Source organism: Corvus hawaiiensis, chromosome 1 (assembly GCF_020740725.1).
Source record: "Corvus hawaiiensis isolate bCorHaw1 chromosome 1, bCorHaw1.pri.cur, whole genome shotgun sequence".
Lineage (NCBI taxonomy): Eukaryota > Metazoa > Chordata > Aves > Passeriformes > Corvidae > Corvus > Corvus hawaiiensis.
Window position 1 is genome coordinate 18,692,333 of NC_063213.1, and position 22,077 is coordinate 18,714,409.

The 22,077-nt window shown below is 37.4% G+C and overlaps 1 protein-coding gene across 1 annotated transcript in view; it reads left to right on the top strand.

The window, feature by feature from the left end:
* Positions 1–22,077, top strand: part of DNAJC1 (DnaJ heat shock protein family (Hsp40) member C1) — a 108,968-nt gene that overhangs the window by 75,127 nt on the left and 11,764 nt on the right. The window contains exon 9 of the mRNA XM_048295310.1: positions 18,631–18,750. Within this exon, the coding sequence (XP_048151267.1) occupies positions 18,631–18,750 (120 nt within the window). The remainder of the gene's footprint in view (positions 1–18,630; positions 18,751–22,077) is intronic.

Genomic DNA, 22,077 nt, shown 5'->3' on the forward strand with positions numbered 1-22,077 from the left:
AAAAACTTGGTAGTTGACATAAACAAGAGAAACCTCATTCCTGTGAGGAGAAACTGGAAGTTGATCTTTCCCAGTCAATCCTTGAAGATCTAACTTTTGTCGTTAGTGGTGTCTCTTCTGTCCTGGAGGTCACGTCCATTTTACATACATTTGCAAGAAATTGTGCAGTGCTTTTGTAATTAATAGTTTTTGTTGCACTGGTTTTGTTTTCCTCTCAGCCTGGGAGAGATGTAGCAAAACATCTGATGGGATTGCTCTGATTTAGCCCAGTTGGAGTCAGGGGGTGGTGGAAATCCTAGTTTTCCTAGGTGGAGTTCCCTCACTCACTTCCCAAAACAAAGTCACTCCTATCTCAACTACAGAAGGAAGAGTAAAGAAGCAGAAGGGAGTAGTTGCACAAACCAGGGGTAGGAGCTGGAAGAAGATGTGAAAGGTGGTTAATCACTTGTGACCTTGCTCCACTTGCCTGCCCATCCAAGAGAAGGGAGAGAGAGCAATTCATCAATCCCTGTATCCTCACAATTCCGGCAACAAATGAGAGGCAAGGATGTTAAATATCCCTGAAATGGGATTTTCACAGTATCCACAACTTAGGGATCAGAAAGAATTTGCAGTTTATAGCACTGACTTCTGTAGTTCAATTCACTGCTGCTCTTTTTGGCTTTTTAACATGAATTTGAAAAGTGCAAACTGTTGCAATATAGTTACTTACTTTTCTTGGTATGATTTTAGCTATCTTTAAGTTGGAGAATGAAGTTAGCTTCAAATAAATCCAGTTTTAATTTATAAGTGTAAATACATAGTGATGTTTCTGCATCATATTTTCCAGACCAACCAATTAAAATCTGGTTAGATTCAGCATCTTACCTTCTTTCACAGTGCATGGTACTGCTGCTTTCCTTTCTTTTTCTTCCTGGGCCCATGGACTATAGTGATGTTTGGTCAAGTTTATTTATAGAAATTACCTAGGAACTGTAATCTATGGTAAACTCCAATTACTAAAAATAAACTGAACCATGTGAGACATGTTTGGCTTTTGTTTATAGTAAGTATGTAGTCTTGCCTTGCCTAGGAACCATTTAATACTACTGACATAAGCGTTTTGTCACTTCAGAATTTTCAGAGAATCTCAATCTAGTTAATCAGCTATTTTCTATATTGGTTTTGTCAGGCAGAATGCAGTTTTGAAAAGATCACCTTTAGTCTTCAGACTCTCAGTTCAGCACACTTGAGCATGCAGTTGCATTCCATTTAAAGGAATAGGAGTTGTGTCCATAACCATTCTTATAAAATGCTACGGGATAATACATTACTTACCCAAACCTGCAAAAGAGGAGAGCACTCTTGAAGTAGGCACAGTATGAGAAATGGTACATTGTAGTGAAGTTTATCATATTGGTGATGGCACTTTCTATAATCTCCAAAACGCAGAATTTTTTTAATACAGTGGCTATCCTTGAGATGCAAATTGTGAAGGAGTGGATGTTCTTGCATCATTTGCAATTGAGTACTATGGAAAGCTTGTGTTTTGTTGCAGCCCCCAGACTTTCACAAAGTAAGCATGCATTTACAGCATGCATTTACTTGATGTGTTGTATAGCATCAGATATTTACACAGACCTCTTTAGGGAACATCAGCCTTCTGACCATCCAAAATCCTCCTATGGGTATTACTTTTAATCATAAAGTAAACTGTGTGCCTGGGTTTGTTTTTTTAAAAAAACATGCAATCATGAACATGGAAAACATAATACTTCAATTTTTACTATTTACGAGGTGGTATTTGTAATTCACATTGGAAATCTGGATTGGAATAGGTCTAGAAAGAAAATATATCAATAGAGGTTCTAGGTTCGTAACTAGGGGATCTAAGTTTGTAACTTCTAGTGTTATGTGTGTGTTTTGGGGGTTTTTTAACTATACTGGTCTTGATGACTGAAAATTTACCAGTAACTGCAATCTGTCACTGCTTTGGGCGTTTTCTTTATTGTCCTTGTTTGGAGAACTTGCCTGGTAATGAAAAATTGAGCACAGGAAGAATGAGATTGGCGTTAATGGTGCATTTTCAAATGGCAACAAATTATGGGAAGGAAAATCTGTGTGAATGAAAGAAGGCTACCTTTGATTTTTGCTTAGCCCAAACATTGTGGTTATACTTGGGAATTTGACAGGCAGGTTCAATGTTTATATGTTTACCTAGTTTTACTACTGTTGTCCTTATTTTCAATTACATGCATACTATTTCTTGATAATTAACAATTTTGAAATATGGGAGTTTTTTGGCAGTGCTCTGCTTGAGGTTGTCATCACAAATCTGTGTTTTATGAATACATGATAACTTCTCAGATTCTCTCTCCCCCCCCTCATTACTACTTGACAACTTAGACTGTTGGAAAACAGAACTGAAGTTGAGTTTAGTATGGGCCATGTTCATGACATTTTCCAGGTAGCCCGTTTAGGGTCCTAAATGCATATATTGTTTCTGATTCTTTCAGGCATATTCTGCTGGGACAGTAGATTTTTTTTTCCTTTCCTTTTTTTTTTTTTTTCCTCTTTCATAGCCAAAATTCACACTTGCCTTGAGCCATGTCAGAGCATCTGTTAGGTTGTCGGCTAGATACCAATCTCTATTTTTGTTCTCTACCAAAGTGAACTTATATGTTGAAAGCAAATCTCTACATTTTGGTATTCTTCATAGCAGAATGTTATCATCTTTGGAAATCTTGTCCATTTGGAGAAGGGTGCTGAATTTTTCCTTTGGATTTTAGTATACTGGTAGTCCTGAGTCATACTTACATAGTACTGCATTCCACAGAATGTCTATACACTTTGGGGATGCAAAGTACCTCCTGCATTTCAGTTAAAAATTAAGAGATCAAAATATCCAGGCTGGTTTAGGTCATTAGAGCAAGATAGTATTGCTAGTAAAAGAATTTAGTTGCATTTGATGTGAAAGAAAGAACATTATTTTAGATGTTATCTGCGGTGGTGAAATGCTTCAGAGACAATTAAAACTATATTTGAAGGAAATCAAGGGACACAAAAAGCCCCCTGATTTTGGATAAGCTGTTTAAGATGAATGAAGGTAGGAGAAACATGTTGCCTCCAACAGACCAATGTAAAAAAACCAGAAAACCAAACAAACCCAAAAGTTATTGAGGTAAGATCTCTATTTTATGATAAATTGTGCCAGGAAGCCTGACACAAAAGCTGGACAAAGGACGGAAGACGAAGGAGAGGACAGCACTGCAGAGCAGTCAGCAGGATTAGCTGTGTAATAGTATCTTGTTCATTATGACACCATCAAAGGATGGTTTAGTCTATTGAATGGTACTTAAATACCATATGTCAATGTTTTCAGAATACCCATAATATGGCATATTGTACTGAAGTTGATAAAAGAGAGTATACAGCCTGATGTTGTTAAATATTTGACATTTTCATGAGTCAAATAATAACCTTGCAAGGAAAAACACTTTTTTAGTAAGGACTAATCATATGCTTTAATGTATCTGCATGCCCTTGGGCTCGTCTTCTCCAGTAAATTTAGCATGGCTAAAGATTTTTAATGTGTCAACTAATTATGAAATAAGTTGCCACATGCAATCTGTTGAGACTTAGTACCCTATGCACTTATTTTTTGAAGTTTATGAAATTTACAGAATTCTTCTCTTGAAGAATTCATTGACCTATGTACTGTAGAAGATTTTTAATTTTGTGTTCTCTATCAAATGGAAATACTTTTTAAATTGCATTTCAGAATCCAAATAGAGTGGTGTTTGAGAGAGAATGAAATGAAAAACATGCATTCCCTTTCTTTGGGAATTTGTCTCCACGTTAATGTATCACAGGCCAAACCTAATTACCTATTCAACCTATATTTTATTTGAGCTACATGCCTGAGTGTCCTATAATCAAATTTACTGAAGAGCTTCTCACTTTTTTCTGCATTAAAACAATTGCCTTGAAGCAGCTAACAATTAAAAAATAAATGAGTTAACACTTTCTGCTAAGTGCTACCATTTAAGTTGTAATATGCAATTAAAAACTACATTTTAATTTCTGTTCAATTACATTGACTTAAATAGTAATTTTAATGTTATACTTATGAACCATTTAATTGTGACATTTTTCCTCTGGCATGCGTGATGCAAAAGTAGATTTGATTTTGAGAATGTGGCAAAAAGTAACCTTTTCCCCCTGATGGTTTGCTGTAATGACAAAAAGACAGAATTACCTGGGCATTGTGTAAATATGATCAAACAATTTAATTTCAAAAGCCATAAAAATATGTTGGCATTCAAGTTATTTTTCATGTTTTTAAAAACTACCTACTTCATAGGAGGAATACTCAGATTGCTTTATGGTAATGTAGATGGATATTTGAAACATCCAAGCACGTACTTGGTCATGTTAACAACAATAGGTTAAAGAAAGCTTTGTGTTAAGTATAGACCCAAAGCCTGGTAGAACCTGAAGTGTGAAAATATGTATTGTAGAGCAGTGGCCTTTTTCAGGTGTGTATTGTTAAAGACAGATGCTTTAACACTTCGGCTTTAGCGCCTTCTTTTAAAAAGAAAATGGTATACGAGTTGATGCATTGTGAACAGCTAGTTAACATATTTTTATGTTAAAACATAATAATATGTTAAGAGAGAACTTGCTATGGAGCAAGGTCCTTATTAGAATGGATTAAGATTTTCTTTTCCCCCTTGAACCCTCCAGGTCCTTTTAGCATGCTGAAAATCACATTGAAGCATTTTCTAATGTCCAGAATACACTTGGAGTAAATAATAATAACCCGAGTGCTCATGTCCCTCTTCTGTGATGCGTTTCTCTGTTCTGTTCAGGTTACTGGCTGTAGGGGTGTGAACAGAATCAGAAAACTGTGATTAAGCAAAACAAAACTTGGCCTAAAAGGTTTTTTTTAATGTTTTCTCAAGTGAGATTCTGTGTCTCTGGAAGGACCTTATTTCATCCATTTGGTAGTACCTTTTGTGGTTTTGATCTCTGAATAATACTGGAAGTTTAGTCACCCTTCTACCAGTAAACCTGGTTCTGTACCACTTCCAGTGATACAGATTGATGAGTTTCCAGCTTATGTATAAATTGAAAGTATCATGCACTTTGTTTAATGCCATCCCAATTATATTATCAGATTCATAAAGTTCTTAAGGTATGCAGATCTTTGCAAAGAACCAGAATTTTAAAGTATCTGTTTTTCTGATGTTCAATCCTGTTTCATGAAAAATTGTATCTTAGGGCTGGAATGAGCTTTAAAACATCTAGTTGTGTTTCCTTCTGTTACACAAGTTCAGGTATTGCTGTGAACTCAGATGCTGTGGTGAAGACACAGCATCTTTACTACCAAGAAGGGTTCTTAGTATCATTTAATGAGACTGTTGCTGGAGAGGACATTACCGAACAGTGTTGTGGTTTTGGAGTGCTATTTCCCAATTTAGGGTTCTCACTGAAACACTCCAAACCATGCACTGCTCGACCACTACCCCTCACCCTGTGATGGGCTGCAGAGGAGAATTGGAGGCACAAAAGTTAAAGATCATGGGCTGAGATAGGAACAGTTTACTGGAAATAGCAACGAGATAAGAAAATGAACAGCAACAGCAGCAATAGTAATGACAGAGTTTACAGGAAAAGGCGAACGAATCACATGTGATTGATTGCTCAGCTCCCACAGAAACCCCCTGACCATACCCAGCCTCTGCTCTCTAAGGGAGCCCATCCCCAGAAGATTACATGAGGTGGTATAGAATAACCTCTGGGTCCTAAGCATGCTTCCTTCTGGCTACTGCAAAAATTAACCCTGTTCTGGCCAGAACCAGAACAGTCTTTCAGTTCCAGTCCCAACCTCATAACTCAGTGTCTTCATACAGCAGTGTCAGCATGATTGGTGGATCTGCTTAAGAAAGGAGGAAGAGTACAATGTAAGAAAAAAATACTTGTTCTGGGATTGTCAAAGTTTGATGTGGGTGCACTTGCAGGAGAAGGAAGGCAATAAATGGTGTGGTGAGTATGTACTGAGAGATGAATGAGAACTGTAGCTCCTGAAATGTTATCCCTCATACCATAGGAATGATGACCTTTGCAAAAACCCCTCAGATTTATGAGAAGTGCAACAGTGGATTATAGGAGGCTGTGTCTCTGTGTGTATTTTGTTACTTCATTAAGGAGTTTTAGGATTTTGGATGCATTTCTACACCGAGCTTGATAGATACCATTTTTCCCATCAAACTGCATAGAATTTTAGGAAGTATAACTTTAAAAAACATTTTATCTTTCTTAACAATTTGCTAATCAATAAATGACTTGCACCTTCACCCAAATTTAACTGTTCTAACAGGGTTTGTGGCTCAGGATACAAGAATGATTGCAAATGTGAGTGTCTCTCTGAACATCAGGACATGCTGTCTTTATTGTGAGAGTGACAGACCAGTGGCACAGGTAGCGTAGAGAGGTTGTGGAGTCTCCTTCATTGGAGACAGATATTCAAAAACTATCTGGTCATGATCCTTTGCAGCTGGGTCTAGTGGACCTGCTTGAGCCAAGTGTTGGACCAGATGACCTCCGGAGGTGCCTTCCAATCCCAGCCGCTCTGCAGTTCTGTACTGCATTTATTCATTGACTTTAATCCTAGTCTCAAACAATTCCAGGGTGATGTCATTTTTAATTGACTATAAGAACGTATTCTGAGAGAAACATCTTAATCATCAGATATAAGCTATGTCTTGTATCTTCTTGATCAAGTAAAATTGAAATAGAAGTGGTTCTTCCAAACACCTCTAGTTAAAGAAAACTGGGGTTAGAAAGTTCATTAGTTAATTTAGGCTTCTGATACTATTTGAGGACTGTGTAGGGAGTAATTGTTCTCTAACTTTAAATGAGGACATCTATGGTCTAACAACCTCTTTTATGATTGTGTATCTTTTTAATACGTGCTTATTTTATCTGTGTTTTATAGAATTGTAATTTTTGTCTGTAATCTCTTTGAACCTTTGTGATCATGAAAGGGCTTCAGCATTTAAGTGAAGTCAACCAGTATGTTCTGCCATTTAAAAGAGGTGATAATAACATTTTTAGGAAGTAGACATCTGTGGAAGATTTTCCTTTTTTATAAGGTAGTAAAAAAAAAAAAAAGTGAATAATTTTTTTTTCAGAAGCACCCAAATCACTTAGGGAATAATTTTTTATTAAAATTATCATTAGTTGGTGTAGGAAATTCAACCAGTTTGTTAGGTCATACCAATAAGGGATACATTTTTAATATTTATTTGTTGTGGAGGTAGATCTGCAGGCTACTTTATTGCTAGAAGAGTTTTACTTAAAATCTGGTATTTGCACTGTTGCAACCAGCAGCAGCAATTGTAGATGCTGGGTAATCTCCTGTAGTTTTAAGGGGATATCACCAGAAATTGTTCCCCAGAACTTCTCCTAGATACAAACCATTTATTTTGGTATTTCATAATTGTTCAGTGGGTGTACTGAGCCTGGCTGCCAGGTCTCTACCCAGCCACTCTTTCACTCCTTATTCTCAACATAACTGAGAATATTATAAAAATAAGATGAAAAAGCTCATGGGTTGAGGTAAAGATATGGAGATAAGTAATCCATTGCTGGCACAGACAAAATAGACTTGACTTGGGAAAAATTTAATTTATTGCCAGGTAAAATAAAGTTGGATTGTGAGAAATAAAGACAAAACCTAGAACACCTTCCTCCCACTCCCCTTGAAGTTGAAGGCTCAACTTCACTCCTCTCCCAATTCCTCTCCCCCTTCCCTGCTCCCAGTGGCACTGAGGGTTGGGGTAGCAGGCATTTGGTCAGTCTGTAACAGTTCCTCACTGCCACTCCTTCCTTCTCACACTTTCCTGCTCCAGTGTGGGTCCTCCACCAGCTGCAGTGTGGATCTATGCTCCAGCATGGTCTGTTCCACAGGCTGCCAGGGAGTCTCTGCTGTGGTGCCAGGAGCACCTCTTTCCTCTCCTTCTCTGACCTTGGTGCCTGCAGGGCTGTTTCTCACATTCCCCTCAGACTGCTGCACAGCACTCTGCCCATTCCTAAATACAGTGCCACCAGAGGTTCCCAGAGGTGCCACCAGCTTGGCTGACAGCTCAGCTGTGTCCTGTAGTGGGTCTGCTGGAGCCAGCTGTGTCCAGCACAGGGCAGCCCCTCACCTCCTTTTAGAGAGGCTATCTTGGCTACCAAAATTCTGCCTGCAGTCAGCTGATAAAAAATTCTCACTTTCCCAGTCATATTTCTAAAGATTTTTGCAATGAAATACTGAAGTGTTTTCATTCTTTTTACATCCCCTGTTTTTCCAAGGTGATGTAGCTTTAACCAGATTACTTCATATCAATGACTAGGCATTAACAAGTCACTATTTTTGAGCACTTTTAGCTCTATTGACAAGAAAATACTTTTATTAAAGTAATATAAAGTTGTTTTTCAAGATGTTCTTGTTCTGCAAAACCTAATAATTACTGCTTTGCTGTGCCTTCTACAGATTATTGGTGAAGAACTGGAGCATTTTTAAAGTCAGTATTAAAAACTCCTCTTGGTTCTGAACTCTTGAAATAGGAATAAATAATGAATAGGAAAGGAGAAGGAAAATCAGCTCTGCGTGGCTGTCATTTAGAGATTTACATGAAAAAAAGGTTAAAAAAAAAGGTAAAATAGTTATAAAGAAAATCTGTAGAAATTACTGAAGGGTTTGAAATGGTGTCTACTGATACTTGGAGAGTGACCTTTATGGGAGAAAATACTTATTAAAGGTTTGCTTGGTCTGGGAGGAAGACAGAGAAAGGCCAGTGGCTAGAAGTGAAAGGCAGAGATGTTGGAATGAATGTAGAGTAATAGCACTCATCTTGTGAGTATATAGCACATCTTGTGCTTCATTTTCAAGTATCTCTGTTTGCCACCTTTTCTGTAAGATGACTGATTAATACTGTTTTTTGAGTATCTGCAACTTTCTGAATATAGTCATAAATTTTAAAAATTGTCTTACTGCTTCATGTAGCTGGTTCTTAACCTGATTTATATTTAATTCTTCTCCTCCTCCCCTGATTTTTGTCCGTCTTTTTGAACACGGATTTTTCAGTCTTAAGTTATGGCTTATTCTAAGTCTAGAGATACCCTGGCAGCACCAAATAATACTGCTGAAGATGGTGGTGAGAGAATCTCTTATTCATTAAGGCTTCCTGGTGAGGTTAAGTAAGATACCTATACATGCATACATACATACATTTATTTATATTTATATTTATATTTAGGCACATCTTAGGAATGAGAGAGCTGAATAATAATTAGGTTTTGATCTGCATTAGCTGTGAAGTGTACTTGTAAATAAATATTTTCGTTATTGTTTCTGAATAGATGGAAACTGGTTTTGTTTTCCCAAAAACATATGGGATCTGTTGTATTGGCATTATATGTTTATGGACATATTTGCATTTTGGTTTGTAATACGTTTAAACTCTCAGAGTTGAATTTTGGTTTTGGTTTTTTGGGCGGGGGGATTGGTTTTCTGGTTTTGTTTGTTTCAATGTTTACAGATTACCTGTTGACATGCAGTTAGGATGGGTTAACATATAGCTTGAAGGTAAAACAAAATTGTCAAAATTATGAATAATCAATATGGTAGCCAGCAGAGGAACCACAAATATAACCATTTTACTCGAATTAAGTTATTCTTGTCTCAGACTAAAAAGTGAAGATAACTGCTTTGGGGGGTGAGTGTGTTGAGGAGCTTCAGAAAGGGAAAGGCTTATGCAAATCCAAAATAAAGTAAGCCCAAGAAAAAAAATTACTACTTTTTTTTTTCCCCCAAGAAGTAGAGAAAGGAACACTATCAAGGATTTTGATGAAATACTGGATGATCAAAATATAAAGCAGTTTCAAGGAGATGCTAGGGCCAGAAGTCTTTTTCACCCATGTTTACTACAAGGAAGTTTAGAGAGTTTTGACATCATGTATTGAAGACAAGTGAGAAGGGAACGTTTTAGGTTGAAGTGTTCATCTGAGGATGATAAATAACAAATTGCTTGGAACAGTGGTCTTCACCATTCATTGACCTGAAAAGAACTCTAACATCCAATCCATTTAATACTGCTGTTAATATTTTAGCAATTACTTAAATGAGCCTTGAAATGAAAGATAGAAATAGGATACCAATTTTTGAGCTTGCTTGAGGATTCTGGGAAGTACAGACTGATTAGCATGAATTCCATACTGGGTAATTTTTCGAAGTTATGAAATGAATGGTACTACTAGGAGTGCCAATTTAAAAATAATAGTAAGAAGTCAGTGTGAATTTAAAGAAAAGTTATGCCTTACTATCTATTAGAGCTTTACAATGCACTTGGATTTTATAAAGGTTTTGACAGGTTCTGTCAGCAAGACTTCTTAGAGAGACAAAGTAATGTTAAGATGGAAAGGAAAATCTTTAGAGTAATGCTTATCAAGAACAGGAAACATACATTTTTGTTATTGCAAAATGTCACTAGAGGGGTTTCGTATCTGCAAGGATATGTTCAGTACTGGAAATTGTCTATAGTGCAGTGAATTGCAAGGGGTAACAGAGTTATTCAGGGCAGCACTAATTGAAATGTCTGTGAAATCCTCATTCTCAAACAGGCAAGGTTTAGAAAAATCTCTCCAAGGAGTACTATCTTTTCCTATGGACTCTCCTCAGCTATGTGTTTAGAAGGTAAAGAAATCACATGGCTTCCAGGTAGTGGGGTTTTTGGTGGGTTTTATTTTTTAATTTTTTTTTTTCCTTCTCCCTCCTATATTATATCTGAAGCTGTAGAGCACATCAGAAATATATGGGACAGAGAAATGAAAAGGCAGCAGGGTATGGTAAGAAGTGAGAAACTGAATGTGTAGAAAGCCAGCTTATGATGTTGATTTAGAGCAAAAATGGTATGAGGAGAGTGGACAGCTTTGTAACCGAAATGGATTCAACTTCATGCTTAGGAAGTCCCTAAACCATGTTGAGGGTAGCTGTGAGGAAGGAAAGAATATCTGTCCTAAAGCATGCTGCTGCATGTCGTAGAAGACCTGATAATGAGGAAGATGAAACTTCGTGTTTCTGTTCTTAGGTTCTCACTATTCTCTAAGAGCTGTTGTCTACTTACGTATATTGTTTAATATTTTAATGCTTTTAATGCCAAAGGCATTCCTGTCTGAGGAATAGTATAAACAAAAAATGGTTATGGTTAGGTTATTATTTTGACAACTTTGTAAGAGAAGACAATTACTTACATCTTCATGTTTACATGTAGTTGCTTTGAAAAATTCTAAAATTAATGTTATTTTAAACCTCTGTAATATATTGTTGAAGATGAAATTATTTAAGTTACTGGGACCAGAGGATATGCAACACAGAGTTCAAAGAAAATTTAAGGATTAAATAATTCAAGTAACTGTTTATATTCATGGGTGCCTGGGGACTGAAATGGCAAATGTGTCTTTCTGTATATTTATTAAGTCGTCAGTGGAATTCAGGGACCTTTGCAGGCCTGTACTTTCAACAACACTTTAAAGAAAACTAACAAAAAACTGATACAAAGAGAAGAATTCATGAGCATCAGGTAAATATGACCTGCAGGGAGTCCTGAACATTGCTTCTATAATAGAAGGTCCTGCCTTAAACCCTTTGGACTTCATAGAAAGATTAACAAATATGCAGGGAGAAGGTGATCTGATTGATAAAGTCAGCTTGATTTTCCAGAAGGGTTTAACAAGGCTTGTAGGCTTTTAAGGAAAGAAAACAGTCATGGGATAAGAGGAAGGCTATTTCCCAGACAAATGGAAATGGAGGGTAGAAATAAATCTTTCAATAGACCAAGGTTAGCAGTGCAGTTTGGCTGAATTTCTGCTAGGAATCATGCTGTTCAATGTATTCATATGGTGAAGATGATAATATGGTAAAAAGATAATTCTTGAGGTGAAAATGTTTATCAGTCATAGTATTGTGTGGAACAGTGAACATGAGAGCAGACACTGAAGAACTGCAGAGTGATCTTAGGAGTTTGACTGCTTGGGCAATAAAATAGCAGCAAAATTTCCCAGTATATAAATACAAAGTGATGCAAAGGTTGATACAGTGGATGACTGTCCAAACTTCATGAACAAGATAATGAGCTCTGAGCTGACCTTGATCCTTGACGTATGGGAGAACTCCTTGAGGAGTTATCAGTGAAAACATCAGCTTCATTGAAAACATCAGCTCAGGATCATTCTAAAAACCAATGCAAATGTTAGAAATTGTTAAGGAAAGAAAAGAGAGAAAAAGAGGAGAATCCTTATTCCACATGATTAATCCTGCTCTGTGCAGTTTGGTACCTCATTTCAAAGATGTTGGTTACAATGGAATTGCAGGTGGTTCAGAAAAAGGCATCATGGGAAGTACTATGTGTAACGTGGCTTTACAGCTGAGTAGATCAGAACTCTTTAGCCAGGAAGAGACAACTTACAGAGGAATACCTTTGAGGGGTATTTTGAACAAATTTGTAAGTGATGTGGAATTCAGTAGATGGAGACTATTTGGAGGTGACTCTCTGAAAGCCAAGAGCCAGGTGTCATCAAAGCTAGTGGGAGCCAGGTTCAAAACACAAAATAAGCTGAATTCTTGTATAATGAGTAGTAGGTATGTGCAGCTCCTCATGAATGTGATGTTGCAAATCCAAAAAGTTTACATAGTTTCACAGAAAACTGGAAAAAACTGAAAAACAGATTCATTGAGGTAAATAAATCTAAATAGATAAAATATATCAGGCTAGAGAAATTGCTTGAGATGAAAGTAATTGGAGTCGGGAGAATATATGGGGAAGCAGAGGTAACCTATATGCTTGCGTTCATCTAACTCTTGTATGTGCATTTGGTCCCTGTTTTTTCAGAGCAGGGTGGGACTGAAAAGAATGAATGATAAACATAATTTCTTGTTATCACAAAGTTTTCTGCCGCTGCACTCCCTGAGCACAAATGATGAGCTTACTGACCTGCTTTCACCGTTGCTCTGAAACAGCATAGCTGTCTTTGTTTTTGTCAGCTCACTTAATAAAAACAATACTAGAGAAAGTTGGATTTGAGTAAGAGCTTTGAATGACCAAAGGGTTATATATAAACACATGGCTTTGAATATGTGTTCAGATCATTAATACCCTTTAGCTGATCTTGAGAGCTTCACAACAGATCTTTAGAACTGGAGCAATATCCGTCATGTTCAGCAACAGCTGGATCACAATGACAAATGTGTATTAGACTAGATAAAACAAGACTGACTTCAGACTTCTTGTAGGTAAAGCAAGAAATCGTAACAATATGGAATAATATTGTAATAAAAATAAGACATTATGAGCAAAAAATTAAATCAGGAAAACTTTCACATTCTGTTCCTTAGTTACTGGACCGAAACACCAGCATCTTGTAGGTTAAATGTTTCCTGATTTGCAAAATTGTCTATGATTTTACTAGGACCCTTGGTCTAAAAATATTTGCACAGGTATTTTTAAATAGATGCTGCCTCATGCTTTATTTGCAAGATATTGGTGACAGGAAGAAATGATCTAAAGCTAAAATTTAATTTAAAAAAATCAAATTATTTCAATGTCAAGGCACTGTACATGACTAAAAGTTTCCTTAAAAACTCTCAAGTACCAGCCACTTTCCCATTTTATCAATAAAAGCATATATAGTGTTATACTTATTAACAGGATTAAAATGAGTCATACTTATCTTGACAAGAAATGCTTTGTTGTCTGAAAACTTGCTTTTTCTGTAATTGAAAATAGTGTTGCTCATATTTAAAAAAATCCTAATAGTGTAAAACTGTCATGCTGAAAGAGGTGGGATGGAATTGCCAAGGGCAGGTGCACATATAAGAGTGATGCTGAACAATAAACCACATTCATATTTCTTTTCTATAGAAGGTGCATGGCGGTTTGGGTGAACTAATCCTTCAATATTGCCAGCCATGTACAATAAATCATGCTAAAGGATTATTATGGATGAGAATGCTGTTTTGTTTTTTTTTATATCTACACTTGTAGCTTATTTTCATTTTAAAGACTTTGTACCATAACTCTGCACTTTTAATTTTGTATTCAGTATGGGGAGTTAATCCCAGAATGGGGCTTTTTGGATGCAAAATCTGAATGCTTGTGTAGTAACAACAGCTGTCCCCTCACCATGTGGTGTCTTCCATTGCTTTACTGTAGAGATGAATTTTGGCCCAGTGTTTCAGTAATATTGGACACACATGGTTTTAGGTGACAAAGCAGTATGTTTATGCATTCATTTGACTCTCGCAGTTACAGTTGGCTACAGATTAGAACAGGGAGAATACATTCACACCATGACCACCCTCGTAGCTGCTTGTAGCACTTGGATCACAGTAGGCGCTGTTGCATCTAAAGACACAATTAACTGTTGCTGAGGAATTGCAAATTCACAAAAGCTCTTTTACAGCTTTTGCTGCTGCGAGTGGATTTTCTAAAAGCTTTTCCAGAGATTTTCCAAATGTATAAGTGTTTTAGATCGTCACATTCTAAAATTATTGTCAGCTTGAAATAAGATTAAGAAGTTGATATTTTAATGTAGCTAAGGAATTCTTGTGCCCTGAATTAGCTGTGTAATTAAGTACAGATCTACAGAATGATTGTAGTTTTGTCCATTATTTAGGAAGATAGCTTTAAGAGTTCTGTAATATTTACAAATGGTTTGTAAAACTGTGAGCACAAAGTTTACCAAAAAAGTCTGAAAATAAAACTTAGCAGAAAGCTTCCGACATCTGTATATCACTGGAAAGATCATCTTGATTTCCGTGTGTAATTGCTTAGATATGCTTTGGATATGGTAAGAGAGAAAAGCTGTGAATGTAGCTGTTGATTGTATTTTAAAAAACCCCACAAACAAATAAACTCCCTCCACCCCCAAGTTTTAGTATGAATTAAATAGAAAATTACAGTAAACTACATATTAAGGCTAATTTTGAAGTGCAAAATTTGATTGATTTTTAAACAAAAGGCTTTTAACTAGAACTCTTTAGAAGAATTCATTATTTAAATTACAGTGATAAAAATTTTTATATGTAGAACATTAAGCACTGGAAATCTTTCTTTATGAAAATCCCAGAGAAATATCTTCATATAAAATAGCTATATGGTGTATAATATAATAAAGGTATGGAGTATATTAACTTGTTTAAACCAGTAAAAGTAATAAGGTTATTGTGCAATGTGGAGATTTTTCGATGTATTTGTCATTTCTTCTGTAGGCCAGGGTGTAATTCTATAATGCATGCAATGTATGTGTGAGATCTCTCACATACGCACATTACTTAAGTGTCTTGTGTTTGAATCATCAGAGATAATTCATTTTATTCTTGTATTAAAAACAATCAATGTTTGAGGCTTTCAGCATTGAATAAAGGACTACATGGATCCAGACCAGGACGATTGATAAAATCCTTGCTACTATTGGCTATTATTTACTGTCTTTTAAGTGGCAGGTTGTATTTATGCCAATTTATCTGCTTCAGGGAGCACTCTTGATAGCAGAACAAAGTGAATAAAAGTAGTTTGCTTTGCAAATGAATGCAAATGGTGAAGCCTTTTGGGAAGCCCTTTAACAGGAGCAATGCACTTTGATTATGAGTGAAGCTGCCATTTGGACATGGTGAAAAGAGCACGCTTGAACCATTGATTGGGGGAGACAGTAAAAAGTCAGGAAGGGCCCCGTTAAGCTTGCAGTGCAGCGGGCGGATGTCAGTGTGGTTAGAGCACAGTGGGAGAATGACAGGCAGGATTAGTGTCAGGGAGAAGCTTTGCTGTAGTTGTGGAGATCGTCCCTGGGGTCACTCACCTCTGACTGTTGTTCTGTGCTGATGGCTCTGTAATGCAAACCGCTTGATATGTGCCTGTTCATTATCAGAAATGGTGATTAGAAGAGGTATGTCATAAAGAATTCCTTAAAAATAAATAAAATGGCAAACTACTGATGGTAACAAAGATTTGGCTCTGCGGTCGTTGCCAAAGGTGCTGCAAATGTCAAAGACGGTCACTGCATTTTGCCTTCTGAGGCGACTGTGATTCCATGCCTTAAACTGCTCTAATTGTGTGTTCCTTGCTTTGTTCACTTTTATTCAGCCGTTATGAAGACAGTCATTGTTAACAGCTTGGCATGTAGTTAGAGTAAAACATTTTTATATCTTTTGGTTATTGGGTAGTAGAAGCATCCGGACTGGTTTTGTGGTATAACTGCATTTTAGGGAGGGGGGAGGGGTGTTGTTTAACTGTCTTGATGGAATATTAGAGTCAACAGATTTCATTCCTGGATCATGCCAGAGTGCTAAAACACAGGATGGTAACAGTGACAAAAAGCTAAGATGACTGGTCTGTTTCATTAAGAAGCTTTTTTAATATGTCAAAATGGAGATATTTTCTCTGTATTTGCTGGGAAAATATTACAGAGGCAATTAAGTAAATGTTTGAAACTTTGTGTCTTAAGCTGTGATTTAATCATGGAATCATTTAGGTTGGAAAAGGATTTTAAGATCATTGACTCTTACCATTAATCCAGCACAACGAAGCCCACCACTAAGTGTCACATCCACATCTTTTAAATACCTCCAGGGATGGTGATTCCACCACTTCCCTGGGCAGCCTGTTAACAACTTGAGGCCCTTTCCTCTTGTCCTAGATCTTACTACTACTTCATTACTATCTTTTTACCTGGGAAAAGAGGCCAATCCCCACCTCACCACAACCTCCTACCATAGGTAGTTGTAGAGAGCAATAAGGTCTCCTGTGAGCCTCCTTTTCTCCAGGCTAAACACATCCAGCTTCTTCAGCCACTCATCAGACTTGTGCTCCAGACCTTTCACCAGCTCCACTGCCCTTCTCTGGACTCTTTCCAGCACCTCAGTGTTCTTCCTGAATTGAGGGGCCCAGAACTGGACCCAGGATTTGAGGTGTGGCCTCACCAGTGCCAAGTACGGAATGATCACTGCCCTGGTCCTGCTGGCCACACTGTTGCTGATCCAGGCCAGGATGCCATTGGCCTCTTGGCCACCTGGGCACTCGCTGGCTCATGTTCAGCTGCTGTTGACCAGCACCCCCAGGTCCTTTTCCAGCTTGCATCTTTCCATCCACTCTGTCCCCAGCCTGTAGCACTGCAGGGGTTGTTGTGACCCAAGGGCAGGCACAGGCACTTGGCCTTGTTGAACCTCAGAGCTCTGGCCTCTCCTCATCAATCCAGCCTGTCCAGATCCCCGTGCAGAGCCTTCCTGCCCTCCAGCAGATGAACACTCCCACCCAGCTCAGTGTGTCTGCAAACTGACTGAGGGTGCCCTTGATCCCCCCATCTGGATCACTGATGAAGATATTAAACAGAACTGGTCCCAGCACCGAGCCCTGGGGAACAGCACTGGTGACCAGGCACCAGCTGGATGTAACTCCATTCACCAACACCCTCTGGGCCTGGCTTCCTGACAGTTTTATACCCATCCAGCCAAGCCTTGAGCTGGGGATGCTGTGGGAATTGATGTCAGAGGGTTTCCTGAAGTCCAGGTAGGCACATCCACAGCCTTTCACTCATCCACTAAGAAGGTCACCCTGTCTCAGAAGATCAGGTCAGTCAAGCAGGACCTACCTTTCACAAACCTCTGCTGACTGGGCCTCATCCCCTGGTTGTCCTGCACGTGCCATGTGATGCCACTCAAGAGGATCTGCTCCATGACCTTCCCTGGCACCGAGATCAGACTGACAGGCCTGTAGTTCCCTGAATAGTCCTTCTAGCCCTTCTTGCAGATGGGTATTGCATCTGGAAACCTCCTGTGAACTGGGACCTCCCCAGTCAGCTGGGTGTGCTGGTAAATGTTTGAAAGGAGCTGAGTGAGCACTTCTGCCAGCTCCCTCACTTTCCTTGGGTGGATCCCGTCTGGCCCCATGGACTTGTGTGTATCAGGTCACTGACCATTTTTCCTTGGATAATGGGGGCTTCATTGTGCTCTGTCTTCCAGGTCAGGGACTGGGTACATGGAGACCAACGGATCTTCCCATTAAAGACTGAGCCAAAGGGGAGGTATGAAGTACCTCAGCCTTTTCCTCATCCTGTGTCATTGTGTTTCTGCCTGCATCTAGTAAAGGAGGGAGATTCTCCTTAGCCCTCCTTTTGTTGCTCATGGATTTGCAGAAACATTTTTTTGTTGTCTTTTACAGCAGTAGTCAGATGAAGTTCTTGTTGGACTTTGGCCCATCTAATTTTTGCATAACCCCATAATCTAATAAAAGAATTGTTGATTATTATCTTTACTGTGTTTTATAATGTTGTGCTATGTATGTTGTATTAAAGTTAATAGAAATTAAATGTGTTAGTCTACGTAATACACAAAATGCAATTTTTGAGTGTCCAGGATTTTTAGTATCTTACTGTTGGTCTGTTGTTTTTATCCATTTTCAGCAGCAACACAGAGAGAAGATACCAAGGTTTTTTTGTTTGTTTGTTTTACATTATTAGATTAATTTGTTTAAAAAATTTTTTTCAGTATATTACGTTGCAAATAAATGTCCAATACTCCAGTGTAATGAATGTTTTACAAATGTTTTACAGGCACCTGAATGGACAGAGGAGGACCTGAGCCAGCTGACAAGAAGTATGGTTAAGTTCCCAGGGGGGACCCCCGGTCGATGGGAAAAGATTGCTCACGAATTGGGTCGATCAGTGGCAGATGTGAGTTCACTCAGATTTGCATTGTGTAGAGGATGACAAACCAGAACAAGACAGGCAGTGTAGAAGGCAGACGTATATGGGGGCCGACATTGTCTTTTGAGAGAAGCTACAATCCTTTTAGGACCTGGAAGTGAACCATTAACTAACTATGCAAGAAGCAGATGTCAGCCAGTCTCTCCCTCCACAATTAACAGCTGTAACTGATCAGCTGGATGGGGCATTCTGGTTCTTACAGACTTCAGCTACTGTAACCCAGTAACAGAAAAACAATACACTGCAGGTTTTGTAGCAACCTCCTTTCACTGCAAGTGAATGTTTGTGTGACTTGGTTAAAGATTACATTTCTGTTTCAAGCCTTAAAAATGCATATGCGCTAATGGTGTTTAGACAGGTGGTTTCCATTAATTAAGCAGAAATACCTTTACAAATTTTAAAACAACTAATATGTATGATACTATTCCAGTGCCTTTTCCAGGATTATAGCATGCTTAAAAATTATATTACGTAAAATAATTAATGTCCTTGTTAATTCATATTTTATAGTATTGTACCAGATATCAAAGCAAGCTTGTACTTACGGTTTTTAAGTGTTATGATCTTAAAACCCTTAGGGGCTAGGCTGTAAAAGACTTTTCCTTTTCAAGCAATAGATCACCAGAACATGATGTAGTGTCTGCTGAGGACCATTTGAAAGCCCTTTCAGCTGACCCTATTTTATAGGCTCAGTAGGGGTTAATGAGAATAATGTTTAAATCTGTTCATGTACATTTTGTGATTAGATGTTCTTTATTTATTATATTTCAGGAATTATCTTAAATAATGGGAAACAAAGCCACTGACTAGAGTGAAATATTACAGCCTTCTGGGAAATTTGTGTACTTCTTAAGTTTTTTTCATTGTTGCTATAATCACAAAAAAATATTTTTAGAATGAACTTTTAACGTTTTAATGCCCCTGTACCATTCTGATACATATACTTAAAAATAAGTCTTTTGCACTATGCTAATTTTAGAACAATACATTATTTGCAAAATAGTGTATGTAAGCAAGAAGTTACTAACCTGCTAATCAAATGAAATTAAGGTTTTTAAGGTTTATTGTGTTCAGTATTGTTTATTATATTTCTTGAAGTATTCATATGACTGGAGTGATTTTATTAGAAAAGATGCTACATTTTACTGATACTAACAGCAAAAATATTGCACATGTGTTGGTAGTTCATGGGAAAGGGCTTTTGAGATTGCTTTGGAAAACCTGATTATCTTGATACAGATAATACAGACATGTGGAATGATTCTACATACATCCATCACAAAACTTAACACTATCTTCAGAGTGCTTTTTCCACCCACTGACTGCTTTATTCCTTGACTTGGGTGTAAAAAACATTCTTTATTAAGAATCCTTTGCATAATATATTTGGCTATCTTACTTGCACACATCCAGTACTGGAAAGAAAAAAACAAAGCTCACTTGTTTCTTCCATTAGATGAGAGGTCCTCAGCAACTTGCTGTTTTGTTTTAGGGAGTAGGAAAGAGAAATGAGAGAAATGTGATTGTTCTAAGAGCTGCCATTTTCTTGTATGAAAAAAGGAATTTCCAAGATTTTTATGTGTGGAGAAAGGTCTGAGTATAATCCTTTTTACTTCCAGTAACTTCCAACTATATGATTAAAGTAAGCGTTCTCCACACAAGTTTTTACTTCTCTAAAAATTTCCAACTGCTGCTAACACTAGGTCAGCTTTCCTGACAGAAACTAATTATTAGAGTTTCTGCTGCTTTTATCATTGCATTACAAAGAATTGCAGCAAGTAGATATTATGAGGAAACAAAAATGAATGTTACACAAAATGAATGTTTAAAACTTTAAAATAAAATGGGAACTTCTTTGGGTCTCAGGCTGTTACTGCATCAGTACTAGAAATGGCGAAACTGGAAACTACTTCAGATATATCCATTCAGTAAGATTTCAGTATTCAATAAGATGTACAACTTATCCTGTATATTTTCTGAAGATAACATAGCATCTCAATTTACAGCAAGGATTCTTATTTTGTTTGGGCATCACCATAACTGGGTAAGAAATGTTACAGTAAAGGAGCAGGAGAAACTTCTGGGTTGTTAACCTTTGTGCACAGTAAAAATGGTGTTTGCGTGTGCAGGCAGCATTTGCTGCCTAAACAGCTGTTCCATGTTTCTACTGGGAGCAGTGCAAGGAGGTAAGTTTTGGTGTACAAGGTGCTGCTTTGAAACAGCTTGCATAGCAGAGTTTGGGAATGCCTTGCTTACAGCTGATTTAACAGGAGTCAGGCCAGAGAGGGTTTGAAGTATGTATTATCTAGCAAATGCACTAGATCTTGAAAAAGAAAAAAATTCAAAGGCAAATTTGAATTTTTTTTTCTAACATTTTCTAGTATGGGTGGTGCTTCTTAAAACTTGAGATCGGTGTCTGCTTCTTTCTTCTCCTGCAAAGCATCAAGAGCAGTAAGGCTTGGTTTTCCTTTCACAGCTAGAGAATTATGATAGAAAGGATTGATAAGGTATGGTGTGCTTGTTTCCAAGTGATTTTATGCATTCAAACCTTATTTAATAGTAGATTAGCTAAATAGGTATTAATAAAAATAGCTCAGAGTTATCCAGTCCAAAATAATATCTCTGTTGTTGCTTCTGTCTCAAAGCTTTCTTCCTCAGGAAAAAAAAAAAAAAAAGTTAGAAAAAAGTCTCAAAACTTTTTAAAGAATAAACTGAAACCATTCATATATGTCAGAAGAGCACCAGTGAAATTCACTCCTTCTAACCACCCCAAAGAAATTCTATTTTGTCTTAAATTTCTTCTATTTTTAAAGAAATAAATTCCTGCTATGTCCAACTATGTTTCCACCTGCAGTTTTTAAGCAGTGTGAAGCAGCAACTTGAGGAGAGTGTTCTTGACTTTTTTGAACTTTTCATCTTCATGGTGTTGTTTTAACTTACTACATCCTTAGTTTGTGTCAAGTTTTCAGTATTGCACTTAAATATGTGGTTTGATAGAAGGAGTCCAGATGAGAATAGTAGGTTCCTAAAATGTTATCTACAAGGGAAGATTGTGAAGGAATTTATGTTGTTGAACTAAAAAAAAATGAACTGAGGAGCTAAGTATTCCACTATTTTAAAAGAAAACCATAATGAGGAAGGGTCTTGTGCACTTTGTTAGTTTTACAGGGCAAGAAGTTATTACCTCAAATTTAATCAGAGGCTGCAGAGTTAGACACTGAAGGACAAATAATTACAGTGGAGATGATAAAGCAGTGGAGTCTCCGTATTTGCGGGCCTTTAAGAACAGGTTAC